This window comes from Saccoglossus kowalevskii, chromosome 2, assembly GCF_978046115.1.
Source record: "Saccoglossus kowalevskii chromosome 2, keSacKowa6.1, whole genome shotgun sequence".
NCBI classification, from domain to species: Eukaryota; Metazoa; Hemichordata; class Enteropneusta; family Harrimaniidae; genus Saccoglossus; species Saccoglossus kowalevskii.
The window spans coordinates 40,860,721-40,887,669 of record NC_140642.1 but is presented as its reverse complement, the minus strand read 5'-3'; the positions used below and the strand labels follow the sequence as shown (position 1 = coordinate 40,887,669).

Below are 26,949 nucleotides of genomic sequence, written 5' to 3'. Positions count from 1 at the left end.
GACTTTACTCAAGCATTGTTTTTGTGTACGTTCCAAATAAATTATCCTATCCTATTACCTATTAAATGCAGGATTCGGCAAATAGTTGTGTCCAGAAATACTGTTTAATGCAGGCATTAAAAATGTACCATTAGTTTTGTACCAAACAGAAAATTGGTATGTAGAGGTACATGTATGCACTAAGACAGTGGTAATTTACATGTGGAATCTACCACAAAGAAAATAGTACTTTTAAAACAAAACACCCGAACAAAAGTTACACTTTAAGCTAACCACCCATTCACACATGATTCTTGTCTCTGTGTCCATGTTTGTATCCTGTCGAGAAATCACTTACATACATTTTTTTGGAGGGAAGATGCTGTGTCACATCTATTGATATGTTGCATCTGTGAATGAATTACAATGCAATTATATGTTAATTTATTTAGTCTTCATGGAAATAATGTCCCCTATTCCTCCAATAGTATCAACCAAAGTAATGTGTAATACAATCACCAGTGTACTAGGATATCCTGGCTGTGTCATTGCCCTCTATAATGTATACATAACCTTCAAAGTAGAGCAAATCATTGCCCTGGCTTCACTTCTGAATCATATTGGATTAGTCCATTTATATAGGGGTGGTGTATTGTGATTTGAATCAAAATGGCTGACTGATGGCCATGTCGGTTTTATTTGCATGTGTTCTTAATCATTTTCTGGACCAATTTTGTTCAAAGTAGGTACAAGACAAGACATAATGTATGTTCATTTGATTTTCATTTTGATGACATCTGACTAACTGAACAAAACAAAACAACATGTCACACCATTTTGTAGGCATGTCTTGGCTGATTTATTCTGACTAGGTATGAACATTAAACTTGATGGCAATATGTCATTAACAATGATCTGTTTAGATTGTTTTTTGTCAGAATTTAAAAAAACAAAAACAAAAATAATACCAATTTTATTTAAAGAAATAAATGAAAAATCAAAAACAAATCAACCTTGCACACATTTATTGTCGTCACATAGGGTTCGAGGCAATTAATCTAGGCAAATACAATTTGTCTGCACATTGCCATTTTTAAACATGAAAGTAAAACAGTTTGAATAAATGAGTAAAATACATCAGTTTTATAGTGAAAACCTTCAAAATTTTGTTAAAATGTTGAAAGTAATGTGAAAAGAGCGAAAAAGTGAAATTATTGCAGGTAACTACTAATCCGGGGAGGAGGGGGGTGGGTTACTTCCACCATAGGTGGGTAGGGGTGTGCAGCCCATCTCTCGTAAACTATACTCACTTCTAAACAGTTTTTTGTTTCTAGTTATATATGCACTTCTAAACACAAGTGTTTTCAATGACCTACATGACTTAACTCGTACCACATACACTTTGGTAACTGGAAAACACAACAGTCACAGTCAATACTGCTGAAAATGGCTGCAATAGATGTGAGAATGCCCATTAAAAAAGAATGACATCATCCATGAAGATATATCGAACGCGGGAAAAAAAACACCCAGCTCACAACTTTCACAACCAGTGAATGCATTTTATTCAGCTTTTTCCGGTATCTGGCTTTGAATATAAGGACCTGAGAAAATGTAAATAAATGCTACACACTTCTAAACCAAAACATTGATAAATGACCACCCACTTCTAAACAAAAAAAAACATCAAATGACAACCCAGTCGGGCGGCACATACCCGTATTGCACTTCTATGGAAGTAGCCCCCCTCCCACTAGTTTGTATACCGTATATCATTTATTTTTATTATTAAATAAATTAGGTATGTAAAAGTATGCCCAGTTGGCATGCCAACCTGTTGTGATGGTGAAATCTACCCGCAAAAAATTATACTTTTAAAACCAAAACATGGAACAAAACATTCACTCCACATTAAATTACAACACAGTTATATGTTAATTTATTTATATTTCCGTCTTCATGGAAATAATGTCGGCAGGACTCCAGAGGACGTACCTACACTTTATGCAATTTTTTTTAATTATGCTAATTTATTCATGACATAGCAGTTTCTGTGCTCATGAATATTCATTAGTTTGTGGGTCAATACATTCTAAAAGGGGCGATATATTATTTTGGGGGAAAGAGTTAGAAAGGGGGATTAGCAATCCTTAGGGGGTCAATACAAAAGAAGGGACCCATTTGGAGAGCAGCCATGCTCCTCGTGTCTGCTGTTGCACGTGACCTACAGATGTCAACTGTGTTCATACTTCGACGACTTCGACTGGCTGCCATGTGAGGTAGTATTCTTGTGTTCTGACTTGAGTTCTTGATATACAGAAGTTGCTGTTTATGTTTTTAACGTCATTCATATCTTGTCTTGTAGTAGTTATATATGCACTTCTAAACACAAGTGTTTTCAATGACCTACATGACTTAACTCGTACCACATACACTTTGGTAACTGGAAAACACAACAGTCACAGTCAATACTGCTGAAAATGGCTGCAATAGATGTGAGAATGCCCATTAAAAAAGAATGACATCATCCATGAAGATATATCGAACGCGGGAAAAAAAACACCCAGCTCACAACTTTCACAACCAGTGAATGCATTTTATTCAGCTTTTTCCGGTATCTGGCTTTGAATATAAGGACCTGAGAAAATGTAAATAAATGCTACACACTTCTAAACCAAAACATTGATAAATGACCACCCACTTCTAAACAAAAAAAAACATCAAATGACAACCCAGTCGGGCGGCACATACCCGTATTGCACTTCTATGGAAGTAGCCCCCCTCCCACTAGTTTGTATACCGTATATCATTTATTTTTATTATTAAATAAATTAGGTATGTAAAAGTATGCCCAGTTGGCATGCCAACCTGTTGTGATGGTGAAATCTACCCGCAAAAAATTATACTTTTAAAACCAAAACATGGAACAAAACATTCACTCCACATTAAATTACAACACAGTTATATGTTAATTTATTTATATTTCCGTCTTCATGGAAATAATGTCGGCAGGACTCCAGAGGACGTACCTACACTTTATGCAATTTTTTTTAATTATGCTAATTTATTCATGACATAGCAGTTTCTGTGCTCATGAATATTCATTAGTTTGTGGGTCAATACATTCTAAAAGGGGCGATATATTATTTTGGGGGAAAGAGTTAGAAAGGGGGATTAGCAATCCTTAGGGGGTCAATACAAAAGAAGGGACCCATTTGGAGAGCAGCCATGCTCCTCGTGTCTGCTGTTGCACGTGACCTACAGATGTCAACTGTGTTCATACTTCGACGACTTCGACTGGCTGCCATGTGAGGTAGTATTCTTGTGTTCTGACTTGAGTTCTTGATATACAGAAGTTGCTGTTTATGTTTTTAACGTCATTCATATCTTGTCTTGTAGTAGTGTCCTGTCCGTGATTTGAACTTGCAATCTTTGAGTTCCCAGCGCACTGTCTTGTCCACTGTACCACGAGTGTCTTCACACCAGTGATAGGATTTAAGTCCTACTTATAGGAGCACTGTTTTCACTAGCATTCAAAAATCGTGCTATCCGTACTGGATTCGAACCAGCGATCTCTCACATTCCCTACATTGTACATATCCACTGAACCACATGGATAGTCATGCAAATGAATGATTTGTTTTCATATTTACCTTTATTGCAAATTAGTGTTTGCGAGAAAAGAGTGGCAGGCATGGTCCTCCTGATCACTGTGTAGACAACTGACCCACAAGACCACAATGGATTGATTGGATGTGTTTGCATTTGATAAGACTATATAGTGTGTATATATATAGAAATACAACATACAATGTATTTCTATTAGTATTTCTAGTTACAATTGTCCACAAAATTGCCAATTTTGTGTTTTTACATGTGTAAACTATATGCATGCCATAACCAGTTAGTGTACATCTTGCCGATTGGGTGTTTGCCATTTGCGTTGCCCATACCTGACCCGACCCTAACCCTAATGCCAAGACACGTTCCTGTTAATAATTCCATTGCCCGTACCTGACCCGACCCTAACCCTAATGCCAAGACACGTTCCTGTTAATAATTCCGTTGCCCATACCTGACCCGACCCTAACCCTAATGCCAAGACACGTTCCTGTTTATAATTGCTCAATAATGATACTCTGTTGTGCACTGTCTGTGGGTAAGTTGCATTGATGTCAACTGATTAAACAAGTCGCGTTTAAATAATTTCCACTTCTAACAAGTGGTTAAAATGTGACAATAAATGTGTGGACAAATATTTGAAATTTATTTTGGTGTAGACAACTCTCGTTTAATTATTTTACACCATTACAAGTTGTTAAATTGAGAGAATAAATGTCTCAACAAATATTTTAGACTTATTTTGGTGTAAACAGCTCTCGTTTAATTATTTTACACCATTACAAGTTGTTAAATAGACAGAATGAATGTGTGGACAGATATTTGAGACTTATTTTGGTGTAGAAAAGTCGCGTTTAATTTACTTCCATCAATTACAAATTGTTAAATTGAGAGAATAAATGTGTGGACAAATATTTGAGACTTATTTTGATTAATTCATTTGATTAATTCCAACAATTACAAGTTCTTAAATTGACAGAATGAATGTATGGACAAATATTGACTATTATATTTGTGAGTAAATACCTGTTGTTTAATTAATTTCCACCTCTACAAGGTTGTTAAATTGAGAGAATAAATGTGTCGACAAATATTTGATACTTATTTAGGTGTAAGAACTCGTGTTTGACCAACTTCCACCATTGCAAGTTGTTAAAATAATGAAATAAATTTACTGGTATCATTGGATATTTGATTTAATTGTGAAACTTTCTAACAAAATGTTAACTGCTGACTTCGAACCCTCAATCAACAATTCCGCAGACACAGTATTAATTCCACAACACCACAGAAGATATTCGTCTGTTGCCTGAATTGTTTTCGTAATATAGGGAACGCCATCGACACTTTAACAAAACTTACCTTGACTTAGGTCTTGTTTATCTCTTGTCACAATCTGGAAACTGTTGAACAAATTGCGCATCGTCCATTTTAAGACATAAGTTATTTTATTATTTATTCATTCAGTTTTGCATGGTGGAGTTTTGTGAGGTATATTATTTTTTCGCGACGTTCTTTGTTTACTTGTTACGGTTTGAGCGATTTCAGTTTATTTGATTTACGTTTTTACGGTAGCTCTGAGCGGGACTCGAACCCACTGCCTTTTCAAGCTAATTTTGTTTTATTTTGATGGCACGCTTGTGTACCACGCCACGACGTTGGTCGTTGAGTGGTGTTCATTTTTCTAACTACTCTAGTGTTCTGGTGAGTTGAACGGGAAAGCCAAAATGATTGCTGGTTTCTGATTGCTTCGGGTCTGGTGAGTGTGTATCTAGTGTGATTCGAACCCATGTCGTTTGTATTGGGCGTTTTTTTTATTTCCCATGTTGGCTACGCTGTAATATGCAACCACTTCCTCGTTTTATTGTGATTTTGAGAGTGTTTAATGATGTCTTTCTCACCCGTCACGCCATGACCCAGTTTCAACCACACTGCCATTTTGCAACAAAGTGCGTGACCCTCGACGTGACCCGACTGACTATATGATCGTTCTGTTCAACTGTTACGCTAGGATTTATTACCGTTATTATCATTGTATTGTCACGTGATTTGTTTTACCTTATGTGTAATGTCTTAAGTATCTTTATTGTAATTTGTATATACCAATTCGTATATACCGAGGAAACGACCCCGATTGAAGGTCATGTATTTTGTCCCCTATTCCTCCAATAGTATCAACCAAAGTAATGTGTAATACAATCACCAGTGTACTAGGATATCCTGGCTGTGTCATTGCCCTCTATAATGTATACATAACCTTCAAAGTAGAGCAAATCATTGCCCTCAACTTCACCTCTGAATCATACTGGAATAGTCTATTTATGTAGGGGGAGGTGTAGGTATTACAATACATGCATTATTCTAAAAATAATATGTAAATATAGTAAAAAAATATAGATTATATATGTACAGTGTCATCTGCTTGATTCCAGACTAAAACAGCATATAGCCTGCAGAACTATACATGACATTTTTAGAAGTCATGAAAAAACATAACAATTGACATAAAACAAATTTCACCACCACAATTACAATAGTCTGTGTGGAGACAGTGTAGCCCAATAAGCAGATTGTACACTGTTGAATGTATGTATGAATAACTAAGTGAAAGAACACACAAAAAAGTGTTTCAGTAGAACAATGGAACAAACTATTCTGATGGAGGTGAGGCTCAAGACATTTAGTAAAAAATAAGGTTCATTTCATTTTAACCATTTCAATTACGCAGTTTATCTTCTGTGTTTAGGGACTTTGAAATTGATTTCAGTAACCAGTATTTATTTGTGTTTTAAATATTTAATTACTAGCTGCCTGTTGAGATTGCTGTATATGAGTTCCTCTATTTCAAAACATTCTCTGCCTACCCTTGAAATCAAGTAACTTAACTAACCAGTTAATAGTCACATTAGAATATGCAACAAACACAAAATGACCACATATTTTATAGATATATTTAATTAAAAAGAAAATAAGATAAAATCTTCAAAATTGTGTTGCTGAAATATAAATAGGTTTGGAAGAAACCACTGCCTTACATGGGAAGCATAGAATTCTAATTACTATACTTTACAGGAAAAATTATCATCACCTGTTACATAATTTGTTAAATAATCAGATAGTCATCAGTGATTAAATAAATATATAATTCTCACATAATTGGTTCTCAATAAGTAAAAACTAGTATGATATTTAGTTTGGACTTTTTGATTTCAAATATAAAAAAAGGGTGGTTCACACGATGAAAGATACATGGTACTGCATATAACAAGAAAAGAAATAATTCTGTTACAAAATAATGAACAAGCACTGAAATGAATTAACACTAACACTGTTTGAGATATAATATGATTGAAAAATAATTGGCACTTTTCAATTGTACCATCACCCCTTTAATATGTAAATGGTTTAACCCATGCAACAACATTGTTGTTTATCAGTGTAAAGGGCATAACACATAGAGTGAGATTTAAATGTTAAATTGTTACTATAATAATAGAAATCAAAAAGAATTATAAACAATATAGTGATAAAGTAGCTGAATTTATTTCCATAATCCTCACAGTGGAACGGTCGATGAAAGTCCCATCAAACATCTACCATCCTTCCCCCCTACAATACATTGGAACAACCCACTTGACTCATTGCAAGTACAACACAGGTTAAAGACAGGTCATTGAAAGGAACAAATCATAAGGGGCAAGGTGACTTGCATTGTTGGCAAGGACAAACAGAGGACAAGTATGTCAACTCAAGGTTAGAGAGGAACAGTGAAGAGCGTGTACGAGGACAAAACCATCTCTCTGGATCAAACCAATGACTTCCTGATCTAACCGGTGTGCTGAGAGGCATCAACTGAGAGCATATTATCTCTGCCCACGTACCAATGACATCCTGATCAAACTGGCATGTTTGTCAGATCAATTCAGAATGTTTTGATGAAACAATGTGAGGAGCGTGTTGCCAATGACATCCTGACCAGACCCAACAGGTGGGCTTTGGTATATTGGTCATTTGAGTCTTTCTCTGTGGATCATTCTAATGTCAGTTCATTCAAACTGGGATGACAATGACAGAAAACAGAATATTTAACACACTCGTCTTTCGCTATAATTTCTATCGTATCTATCCTCGTAATCTCCAAAAAATGTATTATTTTATGAAGTTGACTGTGATTATAAATTATAGCTTGAAAATATAACTGAGTTTAGATTTCTAAAGTGATAGAATGTGAAATGAGAGTACAGTAATAGGTTAGATAGACTTACAAGACAAAAGCACTGAATTTATTGTTTAGGAATTCAATGCTCAAGATCGACTAAATTAAAAATGCTAAATAATATAAGTAAGAATTTGTTATATTTCCTCAAGCATAATTATTGTTTTTAGTAGCTGTGTTTGGTTTACAAGATAAATCAACCTGTAATCTGATTTTTAATTATACTTGAGTTACAGACTGAATTATTTCCACTGAGCGTTGTAATCAATATCATTGTATGTGTTATCTGTCATGTGTACAGACATGCATTGCGTAAAGTGAACTACATATGCAAATTAAGACCTACATCTTTCTAGTTCCTTGATCTAATTTCATGGATACATTTCTGGAATGCATTATTTTAATACTATACAAATGCTTCAGTCCAATTAACAATTTCTGCCACATGCCTGCTACATGTAACTCTGCTATGATGTTAATCTGCTTAGATATTAGAAACCTGAAATATATGCCTGATTTATATCACCATTAATAAAAAAGATACTAATTATACAGTTACTAATTTTCTAAACAAATGGATTTAGTTTCCTTTCACACTGTTAACATTGATAATATTTAAGCAATTCTAATGGAATGCAAACTTTTTACTGGTACCTACATCAGGAGTATTAACCATGACAGACTCCAATGTGCTATTCCTATGTGTTTTTTTTCTATATTTTCAATCAATTTGATTTTGATTAATCTGATGATTTCAACATTCTGTGAGTGAATCAATCTGATGATTTCAACATCCTTCAACACATTTAGGGTTGAAATCTAGAGTTCACCCCCCTCCCCCCGCCGCAAGATAGCCTAAATATATATATATATACAACAGTGACAGCATGCAGACACTAATAATCAGCAGGAAGGGGTCAATGCACTAATTCTGTAAATAGGACAAGGTAAACGCCCCAAATATTCACACACAATATAATGAAGTAGATTGAAGCTAATGTGTAGAGAACTATATCATTGTATTTTATTATCTCCAAATAAATGTCACAGAACCAAAATTTGAAGCCTCTATTAGATCCAGAAAAACAAAAAACAAATACAAGTCAATTTATTTATAAAAATCAGTGTACATGTTTTTTTATTCATCTTTTATTTAATTGTGCTTTTATGTATTTTTCATGTAATTTGAATTTTCTTTTAATTCTGACAAATTATACTGACATGTACAGTTTCAACAGACTTGTGGGATGGCCAGAATAATTCATATTTTAGGGCACTATTAAACCCAACATCATGACAACAGCTGTCACAAATATATTGTGAATAAAAATGTTGTCTCAAATGTTCATACACTTCTGTCAGTTCACTAGTAACCTAGGAGAGCCAATGATATGTGTACAAGAGTACATGCCATTGAAACAGATGGGTGGTAAATCAGTCTTGAATTGGCTACCAATTTCCTTAGTCAGCTCTCCAGCCAAAAAGGCAAACAAAAATAGCAAACATGAGGACACAACCAGTCTGTGGTGAGAGACACAATTGCACATACACAGAGCTTTAATATATTTGACCAGGTACAGTCCCTCTAGTGTGGATCAGGTGAGCAGTACACCCTCTAAGCTGAAATGTCATGTCAGTGGAGCAAAAAGATATATTGTGAAGCATCTTGATATGCCCATTCCCTGCATCTCGATATGCCCATTCCCTGCATCTCGATATGCCCATTCCCTGCATCTCGATATGCCCATTCCCTGCATCTCGATATGCCCATTCCCTGCATCTCGATATGCCCATTCCCTGCATCTCGATATGCCCATTCCCTGCATCTCGATATGCCCATTCCCTACATCTCGATATGCCCATTCCCTGCATCTGGATATGCCCATTCCCTGCATCTCGATATGCCCATTCACTCATCTCGATATGCCCATTCCCTGCATCTGGATATGCCCATTCCCTGCATCTCGATATGCCCATTCCCTACATCTCGATATGCCCATTCCCTGCATCTGGATATGCCCATTCCCTGCATCTGGATATGCCCATTCCCTGCATCTAGATATGTCCATTCTCTGCATCTCGATATGCCCATTCCCTGCATCTCGATATGCCCATTCCCTGCATCTCGATATGCCCATTCACTGCATCTCGATATGCCCATTCCCTGCATCTCGATATGCCCATTCCCTGCATCTCGATATGCCCATTCCCTGCATCTCGATATGCCCATTCCCTGCATCTCGATATGCCCATTCCCTGCATCTCGATATGCCCATTCCCTGCATCTTGATATGCCCATTCCCTGCATCTCGATATGCCCATTCCCTGCATCTCGATATGCCCATTCCCTGCATCTTGATATGCCCATTCCCTGCATCTTGATATGCCCATTCCCTACATCTCGATATGCCCATTCCCTGCATCTCGATATGCCCATTCCCTGCATCTTGATATGCCCATTCCCTGCATCTCGATATGCCCATTCCCTGCATCTTGATATGCCCATTCCCTGCATCTCGATATGCCCATTCACTGCATCTTGATATGCCCATTCCCTGCATCTCGATATGCCCATTCACTGCATCTCGATATGCCCATTCCCTGCATCTCGATATGTCCATTCACTGCATCTCGATATGCCCATTCACTGCATCTCGATATGCCAATTCACTGGTGCATCATAACACAACAGAAAATCATACATATAAATAAATAAATATAACTTACACACTTAGATGGTGGAATCCGGTTGGTGTAAGTGTGTATGCATATGGAGGGCTGGTAATTTGCTCATAACTGTTGATAACTGGTGAATATAAAGCACTGTTTATATCCAGTGGAGCAGTAGAATTGTTCTGTGAATGTGTCACCCAGTATGACAACCACCAATCATTGATATTACGGGAAGCTAAAAAACAATATAGATCATAAAAAGCAGTCTGTGAATGTTGAGTATAGTTCTTCTGAATAAACTAACTCTGACAGATCAATTAAGCCCAACACTGGAACTGACAAGTTCCCTTAGTGATAAGTATTTATTGGTTAAATAAAGAACCCTGAATTTTAAAAAGCGATACATCTAAATATGCGGCTTGCTAACCAAGCTTCCAATGAACATTTTTTAGAACATTGGAATAGGAACAAAGTATATGCCCCAGATAGACCTGAATTCATCTAAGCTGATTGGATCACAAACTGACATCATAAAAACCTTCATTTTCTCTACAAAAATGACATATGAATTCTTGAATAAAAAAAGATATTTCAATAATGCAAAACAGTTGCAAATGAGTGAGTCAAGCATTTATCTCAAATAAATGACTGAGTACCAATCCTTCATACAGTGAGTGTACCTGATGTGTCTTATATTTTTAATAATATGACTTGAATGTTTTTCATTGGAGAGAGAATTTGCTGTTTGTCATAAACAGAGCTCATTTAAATTTGAGCCTGAGATTCAATTGTTTTATTTTAAAGCATGAGCCAGAAAATGAAGAAATCCAAAACAGTGAGCATTGCATCAGGATTTTTGCATATTTGTACTAACTTAAATAAGGAAGGTTGAAGTACTTTGCAACAACCCCCCCCCCCAAAAAAAACAAACATATAATTGTGAAATTTTTCATTTTAAAACAGTTGAATAGACCTTTTTATTTATTGGTTGTGATTCTTGAGATGACAATATGCTAATATATATAATTAATATGCACATATTTGACCATAAGCTAGTAGTCAGCGATTGCAATTTTGGTAATTTAGTTTCAGCTGGTTTGGTGGTGTGTCTTAAATTTAATAAAACTGATTTTTATAATTTTGGTGAACATGCAAATGTCAATAAGTTAACAGTGAATTCCTACCTTGCATGAGTAACAAGGAGAGCAGAATACAAGAAGCTAGACAATTACCAATGGCTTTCCAATATGAGTGATACACATGGAATCTTACAACACCAATCTCCTTTTCCTCGTCTTTCACTAATGTCCCATCTGTCTCAATGTCTTTACTCACACTTGACTGATCTTGCTTATTCAGATCAATATCAATAAAACTAGGATGCCTTATCCTTATTAGGTCATCATCAACTTCAGCCTTCTTTTCTGTTTTCGAGACAACAGGGGAATCAGTAGACCTAAGAATCTCTGATGGGAGTCCTGTAGGTAGGAAGAGCATATGAGGAGTTAGATCAAAGTAGAACTGCTATAAAGTGCTTCAAAATAACATGAGTACTGAGCATTAGCATATACTATATTTGTTAAACAAAGTTAGCATACACACAACTATTACTCTGGTACAAAGTGAGCATATGCACAACCATTACTCTGGTACAAAGTGAGCATATGCACGACCATTACTCTGGCACTAAGTGAGCATATGCACACCTATTACTCTGGTACTAAGTGAGCATATGCACAACTATTACTCTGGTACAAAGTGAGCATATGCACAACTATTACTCTGGTACAAAGTGAGCATATGCACAACTATTACTCTGGTACAAAGTGAGCATATGCACAACTATTACTCTGGTACAAAGTGAGCATATGCACAACTATTACTCTGGTACAAAGTGAACATATGCACACCTATTACTCTGGTACAAAGTGAGCATATGCACAACTATTACTCTGGTACAAAGTGAGCATATGCACAACTATTACTCTGGTACAAAGTGAGCATATGCACAACTATTACTCTGGTACAAAGTGAGCATATGCACACCTATTACTCTGGCACTAAGTGAGCATATGCACACCTATTACTCTGGTACTAAGTGAGCATATGCACAACTATTACTCTGGTACAAAGTGAGCATATGCACAACTATTACTCTGGTACAAAGTGAGCATATGCACAACTATTACTCTGGTACAAAGTGAGCATATGCACAACTATTACTCTGGTACAAAGTGAACATATGCACACCTATTACTCTGGTACAAAGTGAGCATATGCACAACTATTACTCTGGTACAAAGTGAGCATATGCACAACTATTACTCTGGTACAAAGTGAGCATATGCACAACTATTACTCTGGTACAAAGTGAGCATATGCACACCTATTACTCTGGCACTAAGTGAGCATATGCACACCTATTACTCTGGTACTAAGTGAGCATATGCACAACTATTACTCTGGTACAAAGTGAGCATATGCACAACTATTACTCTGGTACAAAGTGAGCATATGCACAACTTTTACTCTGGTACAAAGTGAGCATATGCACACCTATTACTCTGGTACAAAATGAGCATATGCACACCTATTACTCTGGTACAGAGTGAGCATATGCAAAACTATTACTCTGGTACAGAGTGAGCATATGCACAACTATTACTCTGGTACAAAGTGAACATATGCACAACTATTACTCTGGTACAAAGTGAGCATATGCACACCTATTACTCTGGTACAAAGTGAACATATGCACAACTATTACTCTGGTACAAAGTGAGCATATACACAACTATTACTCTGGCACTAAGTGAGCATATGCACACCTATTACTCTGGCACAAAGTGAGCATATACACAACTATTACTTTGGTACAAAGTGAGCATATGCACAACTATTACTCTGGTACAAAGTGAGCATATGCACAACTATTACTCTGGTACAAAGTGAGCATATGCACACCTGTTACTCTGGTACAAAGTGAGCATATACACAACTATTACTTTGGTACAAAGCATATGCACAACTATTACTCTGGTACAAAGCATATGCACAACTATTACTCTGGTACAAAGTGAGCATATGCACACCTATTACTCTGGTACAAAGTGAACATATGTACAACTATTGCTCTGGTACAAAGTGAGCATATACACAACTATTACTCTGGCACTAAGTGAGCATATACACAACTATTACTCTGGTACAAAGTGAGCATATGCACAACTATTACTCTGGTACAAAGTGAGCATATACACAACTATTACTCTGGTACAAAGTGAGCATATGCACACCTATTACTCTGGTACAAAGTGAGCATATGCACACCTATTACTCTGGTACAAAGTGAGCATATACACAACTATTACTTTGGTACAAAGCATATGCACAACTATTACTCTGGTACAAAGCATATGCACAACTATTACTCTGGTACAAAGTGAGCATATGCACACCTATTACTTTGGTACAAAGCATATGCACAACTATTACTCTGGTACAAAGTGAGCATATACACAACTATTACTCTGGTACAAAGTGAGCATATGCACACCTATTACTCTGGTACAAAGTGAGCATATGCACACCTATTACTCTGGTACAAAGTGAGCATATACACAACTATTACTTTGGTACAAAGCATATGCACAACTATTACTCTGGTACAAAGCATATGCACAACTATTACTCTGGTACAAAGTGAGCATATGCACACCTATTACTTTGGTACAAAGCATATGCACAACTATTACTCTGGTACAAAGCATATGCACAACTATTACACTGGTACAAAGTGAGCATATGCACAACTATTACTTTGGTACAAAGCATATGCACAACTATTACTCTGGTACAAAGCATATGCACAACTATTACTCTGGTACAAAGTGAGCATATGCACACCTATTACTCTGGTACAAAGTGAACATATGTACAACTATTGCTCTGGTACAAAGTGAGCATATACACAACTATTACTCTGGCACTAAGTGAGCATATACACAACTATTACTCTGGTACAAAGTGAGCATATGCACAACTATTACTCTGGTACAAAGTGAGCATATACACAACTATTACTCTGGTACAAAGTGAGCATATGCACACCTATTACTCTGGTACAAAGTGAGCATATGCACACCTATTACTCTGGTACAAAGTGAGCATATACACAACTATTACTCTGGTACAAAGTGAGCATATGCACAACTATTACTCTGGTACAAAGTGAGCATATACACAACTATTACTCTGGTACAAAGTGAGCATATGCACACCTATTACTCTGGTACAAAGTGAGCATATACACAACTATTACTCTGGTACAAAGTGAGCATATGCACAACTATTACTCTGGTACAAAGTGAACATATGCACAACTATTACTCTGGTACAAAGCATATACACAACTATTACTCTGGTACAAAGTGAGCATATACACAACTATTACTCTGGTACAAAGTGAGCATATGCACAACTATTACTCTGGTACAAAGTGAGCATATACACAACTATTACTCTGGTACAAAGTGAACATATGCACAACTATTACTCTGGTACAAAGCATATACACAACTATTACTCTGGTACAAAGTGAGCATATGCACAACTATTACTTTGGTACAAAGTGAGCATATGCACACCTATTACTCTGGTACAAAGTGAGCATATGCACACCTATTACTCTGGTACAAAGTGAACATATGCACAACTATTACTCTGGTACAAAGCATATGCACAACTATTACTCTGGTACAAAGCATATGCACAACTATTACTTTGGTACAAAGTGAGCATATGCACAACTATTACTCTGGTACAAAGTGAACATATGCACAACTATTACTCTGGTACAAAGCATATACACAACTATTACTCTGGTACAAAGTGAGCATATACACAACTATTACTCTGGTACAAAGTGAGCATATGCACAACTATTACTCTGGTACAAAGTGAGCATATACACAACTATTACTCTGGTACAAAGTGAACATATGCACAACTATTACTCTGGTACAAAGCATATACACAACTATTACTTTGGTACAAAGTGAGCATATGCACAACTATTACTCTGGTACAAAGTGAGCATATGCACAACTATTACTCTGGTACAAAGTGAGCATATGCACACCTGTTACTCTGGTACAAAGTGAGCATATACACAACTATTACTTTGGTACAAAGCATATGCACAACTATTACTCTGGTACAAAGCATATGCACAACTATTACTCTGGTACAAAGTGAGCATATGCACACCTATTACTCTGGTACAAAGTAAACATATGTACAACTATTGCTCTGGTACAAAGTGAGCATATACACAACTATTACTCTGGCACTAAGTGAGCATATACACAACTATTACTCTGGTACAAAGTGAGCATATGCACAACTATTACTCTGGTACAAAGTGAGCATATACACAACTATTACTCTGGTACAAAGTGAGCATATGCACACCTATTACTCTGGTACAAAGTGAGCATATGCACACCTATTACTCTGGTACAAAGTGAGCATATACACAACTATTACTTTGGTACAAAGCATATGCACAACTATTACTCTGGTACAAAGCATATGCACAACTATTACTCTGGTACAAAGTGAGCATATGCACACCTATTACTTTGGTACAAAGCATATGCACAACTATTACTCTGGTACAAAGCATATGCACAACTATTACACTGGTACAAAGTGAGCATATGCACAACTATTACTTTGGTACAAAGCATATGCACAACTATTACTCTGGTACAAAGCATATGCACAACTATTACTCTGGTACAAAGTGAGCATATGCACACCTATTACTCTGGTACAAAGTGAACATATGTACAACTATTGCTCTGGTACAAAGTGAGCATATACACAACTATTACTCTGGCACTAAGTGAGCATATACACAACTATTACTCTGGTACAAAGTGAGCATATGCACAACTATTACTCTGGTACAAAGTGAGCATATACACAACTATTACTCTGGTACAAAGTGAGCATATGCACACCTATTACTCTGGTACAAAGTGAGCATATGCACACCTATTACTCTGGTACAAAGTGAGCATATACACAACTATTACTCTGGTACAAAGTGAGCATATGCACAACTATTACTCTGGTACAAATTGAGCATATACACAACTCTTACTCTGGTACAAAGTGAGCATATGCACACCTATTACTCTGGTACAAAGTGAGCATATACACAACTATTACTCTGGTACAAAGTGAGCATATGCACAACTATTACTCTGGTACAAAGTGAACATATGCACAACTATTACTCTGGTACAAAGCATATACACAACTATTACTCTGGTACAAAGTGAGCATATACACAACTATTACTCTGGTACAAAGTGAGCATATGCACAACTATTACTCTGGTACAAAGTGAGCATATACACAACTATTACTCTGGTACAAAGTGAACATATGCACAACTATTACTCTGGTACAAAGCATATACACAACTATTACTCTGGTACAAAGTGAGCATATGCACAACTATTACTTTGGTACAAAGTGAGCATATGCACACCTATTACTCTGGTACAAAGTGAGCATATGCACACCTATTACTCTGGTACAAAGTGAACATATGCACAACTATTACTCTGGTACAAAGCATATGCACAACTATTACTCTGGTACAAAGCATATGCACAACTATTACTTTGGTACAAAGTGAGCATATGCACAACTATTACTCTGGTACAAAGTGAACATATGCACAACTATTACTCTGGTACAAAGCATATACACAACTATTACTCTGGTACAAAGTGAGCATATACACAACTATTACTCTGGTACAAAGTGAGCATATGCACAACTATTACTCTGGTACAAAGTGAGCATATACACAACTATTACTCTGGTACAAAGTGAACATATGCACAACTATTACTCTGGTACAAAGCATATACACAACTATTACTCTGGTACAAAGTGAGCATATGCACAACTATTACTTTGGTACAAAGTGAGCAAATGCACACCTATTACTCTGGTACAAAGTGAGCATATGCACACCTATTACTCTGGTACAAAGTGAACATATGCACAACTATTACTCTGGTACAAAGCATATGCACAACTATTACTCTGGTACAAAGCATATGCACAACTATTACTTTGGTACAAAGTGAGCATATGCACAACTATTACACTGGTACAAAGTGAGCATATGCACACCTATTACTCTGGTACAAAGCATATGCACAACTATTACTCTGGTACAAAGTGAACATATGCACAACCATTACTTTGGTACAAAGTGAGCATATGCACAACTATTACTCTGGTACAAAGCATATGCACAACTATTACTCTGGTACAAAGCATATGCACAACTATTACTCTGGTACAAAGTGAACATATGCACAACTATTACTCTGGTACAAAGCATATGCACAACTATTACTCTGGTACAAAGCATACGCACAACTATTACACTGGTACAAAGTGAACATATGGACAACTATTACTCTGGTACAAAGCATATGCACAACTATTACACTGGTACAAAGTGAGCATATGCACAACTATTACTCTGGTACAAAGCATATGCACAACTATTACACTGGTACAAAGTGAACATATGGACAACTATTACTCTGGTACAAAGTGAGCATATGCATAACTATTACTCTGGTAAAAAGTGAGCATATGCACACCTATTACTTTGGTACAAAGTGAGCATATGCACTATAAAATTTACAATTAATGAAATGACAAATCTTGTTCAATAAAAACCATTCTACGCCATTCTATTCTACTCATTGTGGTGTTAACATAATTTAATATTCCTACCAGAATTAACAATTCTTCCTTCCTCCATGACGACAACAAGATCAGCATCCTGTAAGTACTGAGTATGATGAGTACAAAGAATTCTGGTCTTACACCCTAGTAATCCCACAATACACTGCTGGAAGAGATGAACGGCAACATGGGTATCAACAGCAGCCAGTGGATCATCCAATAAATATACATCTTTATTCTGTAGATGATAGTAACAGTGCAAATTATCAATAAATACAGGTAACAGGTAAGGTTTAAGTCAACATTCATATCAAGAAGAAAGTTATTTATATAACAGGAAAGACGTCAGAGCTCACATTATTAGATAAATCCATACACAAGTGTTTTAAGGTACAGCTAAAGGTATGGGTAAGTTAGTTCTCACTCATTACTTTAGTTAGTGCTGAGGGTCTGTGCAAGTTGGCTGTTTGAATGGGAGGTGTTCATAATACAGTGTAATCCTAAAGCATTATTTCAACTTACATTGAGTGGTTTTATTTATTTTTTAGAAAAAGAATGCCTAGCGCATATGAATATTGAAGTGGTATTAATTGAGTCATTTGGCTAGTTAATTTAGTTTCTAAAAACACCAGGTTTAAAAAATCACTGAATTCAGTATTAATTTTGGACTAAACAGACCTAATATAACATTAATTTTACTTTTTGATCAACAAATTTGAAATTTTTGTCAATATTTTATGTCGGAGGAGCAGTTGAATTTAGCTCTCAAAACGTTAATATGGTCAGAATATTGGAGTTATCCATAGTTTAGTAAACCTGTATCAAGGCTTAATAATTTTGTTCAAGCTACCACTCTAGAATTGTGTACCTGATATACAGCTCTTGCAAGTGATATCCTAGCTTTCTGACCACCACTCAGTGTTACACCATTCTCACCAATTTCAGTCTCATCACCAGCTGGCAGTATCTATGTTCAACAAAACAAAATATTTTGCAAACATTTGAGTGGAAATCATAGTTAACTAAGTTTATGGGAATTGTAGCAAGTAAAACATACAACAAAAATGTAGGAGGAGAAGACAGTAGTATCCTATAGATTTTTGCACCCAAAATACAATCAAAAACAAAATTCAAAAGATGTACATGTATGTTAATCTGACAGGTGTGTATGGGTCTATGAATACAACAGTTGTGAAAGTTTGCGAGTCGCAAGTTGCAGACGTCACTTTTGTAAGTGATCACATGTATTATTGTGAGTGATATAATTGTGAGAGGGGACGCTTCCTGTACATTTTCACATGAAATTGTATCTCTCTCAACTTCAATAACTTTAGGTAAGCGTCCCAACACACAATTACAATATTTGCAACTGACACATTTTATCTGTCACAAAACTGACATTTGAGTAATCTAAACTGCTATATTTTGCAACATGCAACTCGCAATCAGTGTTATTCATACAAATATACCTAGATTTGAAGCTATTGCAACCCTACAAACTTGGCAGTAACAGTTTGTTTATTCCCTCACCTATTGCACCCTTCCTTTTCTATAAATTAATATGAACAAATTGGTATAATCAGCAGTTGTTAGAGCGCCACCAAAGGCAGCATTTGTTTATGTTGTACTCACCTTCATATCTTCCTTCAATGCACATGCATCTAGCACAGCATCATATTTATATACATTGAATGGCTCTCCAAATAAGATATTATCTTTTACAGTATCGTGTTGTATCCAGGATTCTTGAGTCACAAGTCCAAACCCACCAGGCAAATCATCTACCCATAATTCACCACTGTCTTTATTCATTTCCCCAGTGATGGCAGACAGGAGAGAGCTTTTACCCGAACCAACACGTCCAATTATGCCAATAAGCTGACCCTAAATTTAAACTCATTACAAATATTTTAAGCATAATTGTTCAGCATATTCTATACTTGTTACCATGGAAACAGGAATTTAAATTTTCCTTCAAACCATTCATAAATTTTAATGAAGGCTGTTCACCTTGTTTCAAAATGTTAAATATTTGCATGACTAATATTATTTTCTCCTTTTCAAAATTCTAAAAATCAAAAGAATTACAAGTGTGATTCGCTATCGAAACATAAGAAATTGAATATTATAGCTATTATAAAAAAGATTATTAATAAAAAATTCAGACTCACCTTTCTAACCTCCAAGTTAATATCTGTTAATTTTAATATTCTTCCATCAACACTGAGGGCGCTGTTACTATCGCCTGTCACTTGGACATCACCAGTAGACTTCTCATCTGTGGTTGTCAGATGCCATTCCCAATGAAAGCTGCTTTTCTTAATAGACACGTATGTGTCAATGTCTTCTTCACTTGGTCCTGTTGCAAGATGTCAACATATTAATATTCTAACTAATTCTTCACTCCAGAAACCCTAGTACATGCGTACGTGTTGTCGTGATGAATAAGCAAACTGGTCACACACAAAATTTATTAACCAACACCCAAAAAGTAATCAACATAAATGTCAATTATAAACTGTGCACAATTAACACAGAAAACCTCCACAGACAGTTGATATGAATGGAATAAAATGGTGCCAGCAGACAAATTTGGTGAGTCAACAAGACTACCGGTACATACTACCAAATTATGATGAAATGTTGGAAAATAACATTGGTTTGCATAATTCTTACACTGTAAACACCTATATTTGAATACAATGGATAATAAATGTATGACATACATACCTTGCTCATAATACAGGCATAAATTCAGTTCCTGGAGATCCATAAAAGTCTGTAATCTATTCATAGATACCCATGCCTCCATCAAACCATTTAAAACCCATGGAAATGCATTGAGAGGTACTACTAGCATGTTAAATAAGGCTACACATGTGAACACCTGAAACAAACAGATTATAGTTCAAAGTGTCTTACAAGATGGTACCTGTTTAGCTACACAACCCTAACATTTAACAGTCAAACCGATCAGAAAGCAAATTGATTAACTCAATGAACCCAGCACATCGATAAACAACGTGTGAAATACAATATCTGATGAACTAGTGTCGACATAAAATTTTGTCTCATCTTAAACATGTTTTTGAAATCCCATATAAACTATGCAAGAATTTATGAAACCATATTGTCTGTTGTTAGCTATTTTGGTTAAACAGGATACATCCAATTATTGGTGGTGTTAAATAATAATGGTATTAATACTTTATCAATGTAATATTATCAACACAACCCATACCCTCTGTGAAATGAGAGGTGTCTAATGGCCAATGGATTGACATCGCAACATTTTCAAATGACGTCATTCTATAGAAAAGGTACCGGTGCACATGTCCAGTAATACCTCTATGTAATGATACGAAGATACATGTACCGGTACTCACCTTAGCTGCCGTCAGTGTATTTCCTAATGCTGCATACGTGGTAAATGTCAATAACGATATAAGAACTGGTGTCGTAGCCCAGAAGTAAACACAAAATGCATCAAGGTACTTAATACCTTTCAAACTCTGGAGTTCATCTGACCTTAAAGACTTTATTCTGTCTCCAAAGTGCTTTTCCCATGCAAAAAACTTGATAACTCGGATACCAAATAGGACCTCACTCATCATCTAATGAACAAAGATAACTAGTATATTATATTTGCATTCAGAGTGTTTAGATTTTTATAATGGTGTTGACAAACTACCGGTATTATCTGAAATATTTTATGGTCCCGGTATATGCGATTATATGTTCTACTAGTAAATGGTTTTCAGCATGTTTGAATGTTGGCAATTTTTTGGCTTCACAATTTGTTTTTGTTTTATTTCATTTACAAAGCTTTTGAACCATCTTCTGATGCACATAGATTCACATTTGTTCCAATACACTATATTAACCACATTTTAGTATTTTGACCACACAGAAGAGATGAGATTATAGTGAAAAATAGCTACAGAAACGTTTCCAAACTAAAAAAAAGTAGGTCCGTTCTTAAATGCAATAGTGTGAATGTAAGTTGTTTTATGGGTAATTACCGTGCAACATTCAGGATGAAAATTACATTAATTCGATTAGTGCAGAAAACAAGCAATAAATATTTTCTGATCCTGATCATCTGTGTGTCTTTCTAGCACCTTTAAGTAGTACTGGTAATGTTCATACACAAACACAGTTCACCATAAACACAAGTTTAAAGGCAAAAAGTGATACTTGATACAGTTGATGCTCGGAGAATATCACAAGAGAGAAGCCAAAACTAATTTTTGAGGAAAAAAGATTGAATGCATGGACAGTTGACACCATCTACAGAACTGATTTGATTATTATCATATCATCAACACACAAAAAAAATCAACATCATTATAATCTAGTTAAAACAAAGTACAAGTACCTTGACTCTGGCATCCTTTTTCTTCATTAAACTCTGATTGAGTTTTCCAATTTTCCTGGCTATGCAGTGGTTTAGAGGTATCAATACAACCATCACACCAACACCAACTAGAAATGACAAGCCCACTTGCAGGTACAGCAGAAACAAAGCGATTGCAACTGTGAAGGGCAGACTCCAGAATGCATGGAAACTTATAGCAAAGTTACGCACTCTGTCAACATCTGTACTCATCAAGTTAACAATTTCACCAGTGGCAAATTTGGATAGGGCAGTTGTACCCACTGATAAGGTCTTATGATAAACACTGGTTACCAGGGCAACCCTCATCTCTAAGCTCACCTTATTAACTAAGTAATTGAAATGTACAGACGACAATGCAGTAATGGATGTTGTTAAAAACAGAGCCCCAGCATAGTAGTAGCCATTTTGTACAGGCTCATCTCGGTTCTCCATGTAAGAAACTAATGCATGTAATAAAAGGGGACCTGCAAAGTTAAGACCATCGGAAAATAACTTGAGTAAACCTAACGAATAGTATCTGCAGCCAAGCATGTTATGCATACCCATTAACAAAGTTGTACTTTTCATATTAGTATTTTTAGTTTTAGAATCAGTGTGCGAGAATTCAACAGAAGGAATGAACACTCCCTCAGATTCATCGGATACACTAGTATTTTTGACTTCTTGAATACTGCCCTCAACTTCTCCACTCACAATTATGGGTTTCTTCCAAGCTTTTACAAACATGGCAGATACATACTCAGTTTGCAGTTTCCTTGGCAACAGAAATAAGTCTTCTGTGGAGTTCAAACAGCCCTTTGACCCCTTCAACATCAATGGGTTTACCCACCAGAAGGCAAGTTTTGAAAAACAGTTAGCATTATCTTCAGCAATACCGAGTAATTGTTGTCCGGACGAAGCGAGTAGTGGCTCTCTTGCACCATCAGTATCATTTATACTTGAATAAAGTGATAGATCAATGGGAGCTGTGAATGGCGGCACAAGGGATATCAAATACAAACATTGTAAGCATCCTACAATTATAATTACAATAATTTCCACAGTCTGTAAATTATGCAGTTCACCAGTTAAATTCAAGATTGCACTTCTCAGCTGAATACATATAGCAAATAGTGTCAGTATCCATGTTACAATCAATGTGATTGGTCCCCTGCCTCTGTTAACAGGCAACAACCTCAATTTCCATAAAGCACCAGCATGTAAAAGCCATGCAATGAAAACGACTGCATTTGTTGTATAATCAATAATTTCCAGATGTACTTTTTGCAAAGAAAGAACTATTATTTCAATCGCAGATAATGCTGCCAAGAATATTGATATCACAAGTCGGATGATTACAATTTTGAAATATGTTCTGTTAGTATTATAGACACTTTGACGATAGGTGACTTGATGTGTACCAAGTTGAAAAGAACTGCAGACAGCAAATAGAATATGACTGGCCACAATAAATGCCAGGTCTGAGAAACACTGACCAAAGTCATTTTCGCTCCACACTGATACATTTCTAACTCCACACAAGTCCTTCCAAAATGTCATCTTGCAGGCATACAATGGAAGTAGTATTCTGTGAAAGTAATGAAGAATTACATAAATTGCAGAGGTGTGACTAAGGTCAAAATAAGTCAGATTTCATGATCCAACATTCCATCAATCAATGCATTTTGTGTTTATGTGTGGTTCTATTAGAAATGTCCTTCCATTTACTTATTGACTCTTACACAATCCCCGGAGGAAAAGAAAATGGTCACAAAGTACAAGGAGAAATATATATATAAAAAAACAAAACAAAAACACAATATACTAAATAACAAATAACAAATACAATCACTAAATTACTAAATAATACAAAATCTCTAAAATACAATCTAATATAAAATTACAAAATTGACAGCAGGCATTAAGATGTCAAGTAAGACCCTGCTTCCTGACTTCAAAGCTTTTACTTATGAACTGTGCTACTGGTATAATAATGTTTTCATTCTGTAACAATTCCATGAATTTTTTCTCTGCAGGTTTATTTTCAAATGCTGGGATCATATCCTTAGCTTTATTGAACAGTTTGGCACGCAACTCATTATATTTGTTGCATTCCAGCAGAAAATGCATTTCATCCTCAATTAGACCTTTGTTACACATGTCACAAACCCTGTTGTTTAGTGGGATTTTTTTATGACGACCCATTTCAATTTTGAGACTATGGTCACTAAGACGAAATTTGGTAAGCACACTACGCAGTTCAAAGTTTTTTAGCTTGACTAAATATGGCTCAAGTTTTAAATCTGATTTGATTAGCCGATATGTTCTTAGTTTGTTTTTCTCATTTGCTTTGGTGCGGTTATCATTATGGACCTCACCTTTCCATTTTGTTAGAAATAAATCCTTGATGCCCAAATCAATTTGTTTCATTTGTGCCGAGGTTAATTTATCACAGTTGTTAACTGAATGATATAGTTGGATATTGTTTAATAATGATGTCACTTCTAGATACCATTTACTTTTAATGCTTTGGTTAACCACAAAAGCTTCCTTGAGTAACGCATTATTAGAATTCATGGCCCGACTGTAATATTTAATTATTTGTTTTTTTATAAATACGTCTAGGGGGTATCTGCCTAACTCGCTATACATGGCCATAATTGGTGTGTGTTGTGACACCCCCAGTAGATACCGACAATAACTTAATTGAACGTCTTCAATAGGTGATTTAGTGGAGAACTCATCACCCCAAACATCACAACCATAAATGAGGATAGGTCTGATGAGTTTGTCAAAAAGGGAAATTGAAACTTTTATACTTATGTTTTGTATTGAGCCAAGCTTTGCTTTCATTGAAAACAGAGCTTTTTGAGCCTTGCGTTTAAGGTTTTTTAGGCCATCCTTAAATTTACCATTGGCACTAATGACTAGTCCCAGATAGTTATAAGATTTAACTGTATCAAGTTCGATACCTCCAAGAAAAAAAGTATCATTATTCAAACGTCTGTTTGATTTATTGAAAATTAAAATTTTGGTTTTGTCAGTGTTGACAGAGAGCTTCCACGTTTTAGCATACAATGCCAAACTATCAAGACATGTCTGTAATCCCTGTTTAGTTTTAGAAAGTATCACAATATCATCGGCATAGAGTAGACAGCTGACATGCGAGTTTTCTAAATAAGGAGGATCACAGGTATTAGTATTGAAAATAGTGGGCAGGTCATTTAAAAAAAGATTGAAGAGAGTTGGACTAAGATTACATCCCTGTTTAACACCAATATTGGACTGAAAATGTTTTGTTAAGCCTTCTTTACATTTAACTTTATATTTTACTTTACTGTACATGTTTTTGATAGTTTTATACATTTTTCCAGTTATACCATATTTGATTAATTTTTTGAATAGACCATCATGCCAGACACTGTCAAAGGCCTTTCTAAGGTCAATAAAGCAGGCATATAATTTTTTTGATTTTTTAATATTTGTGTTATTTTGTTTATTGGCGCACTCTGACTTACCACTGTAGAGATATTTATTTACCAGGGTTTTTAGTATGAAAAGATTGTCTGTAGTTCGACAATCATGCCTGAATCCGAACTGTCGACCGGAAAGAATGTTATTAGAGTCTAAAAATGATGTCAACCTAATATTTAGAATACTATTGAATAACTTGCCAAGACAGCTAGAGATGGCAATTCCCCTGTAGTTGGCCGGGTTATTTTTCGACCCAGATATAGTATTTGGAATCAGATCAGCATAATAGACTTTTAAGTTTCACCCTTATAATAGAAACTTGTGTGCTGTGGTGTAAAATCGTTCAAATTTTGTCTGCATAGGAGGGTTGATTTTGTTGATTTCCCATATCCATACAGCTATATAAAGGATATTAAATGAAAAATTATAAAATTATTATTATATTCTAGCTTAACAACACCACCACCCCTCACACACATCTAACTGGCGCATAAATCTACCAAGTATTCCAGATGTCTTGCTGTTTGTATATAACCCTGACAACTATACATAAAATAGCCAGTTCATGGATGATCTGCATCAATAGTGCATGTGTAAAGACAACGTGGAATAAAAATTGAACTTTAGCAAGATACATCTGTGGTCTCGTTTGTTTTCATACAGATGAACCATATATTACCTGCACTGTTATTATGCATTCCCCTCTTTCTGTGCCATGCTTATCTCGTTCAATATGTGGAGTAATTCATATCGACCATTCACAATCATTTCCTGATAAATCTTCTGCGAATTTTCGATGTTTGCTATTTTTTGTTAGTCA

General features: G+C 35.7%; 1 protein-coding gene across 1 annotated transcript in view; it reads right to left on the bottom strand.

Annotated features, from left to right (window-relative positions):
* The window catches only part of LOC102808117 (ATP-binding cassette sub-family C member 10-like), a 64,066-nt gene extending 37,122 nt beyond the window's left edge, over positions 1 to 26,944 (bottom strand). The window contains exons 1-10 of the mRNA XM_085495624.1: positions 26,809 to 26,944; positions 22,656 to 24,243; positions 21,664 to 21,891; positions 21,008 to 21,164; positions 20,449 to 20,636; positions 19,910 to 20,161; positions 19,146 to 19,244; positions 18,326 to 18,515; positions 11,674 to 11,967; positions 10,544 to 10,724 (exon numbers count right to left, since the gene is read on the bottom strand). Of these exons, the coding sequence (XP_085351750.1) occupies positions 10,544 to 10,724; positions 11,674 to 11,967; positions 18,326 to 18,515; positions 19,146 to 19,244; positions 19,910 to 20,161; positions 20,449 to 20,636; positions 21,008 to 21,164; positions 21,664 to 21,891; positions 22,656 to 24,215 (3,149 nt within the window). The 5' untranslated portion in view covers positions 24,216 to 24,243; positions 26,809 to 26,944. The remainder of the gene's footprint in view (positions 1 to 10,543; positions 10,725 to 11,673; positions 11,968 to 18,325; positions 18,516 to 19,145; positions 19,245 to 19,909; positions 20,162 to 20,448; positions 20,637 to 21,007; positions 21,165 to 21,663; positions 21,892 to 22,655; positions 24,244 to 26,808) is intronic.
* Positions 26,945 to 26,949: the final 5 nt, after the last annotated feature.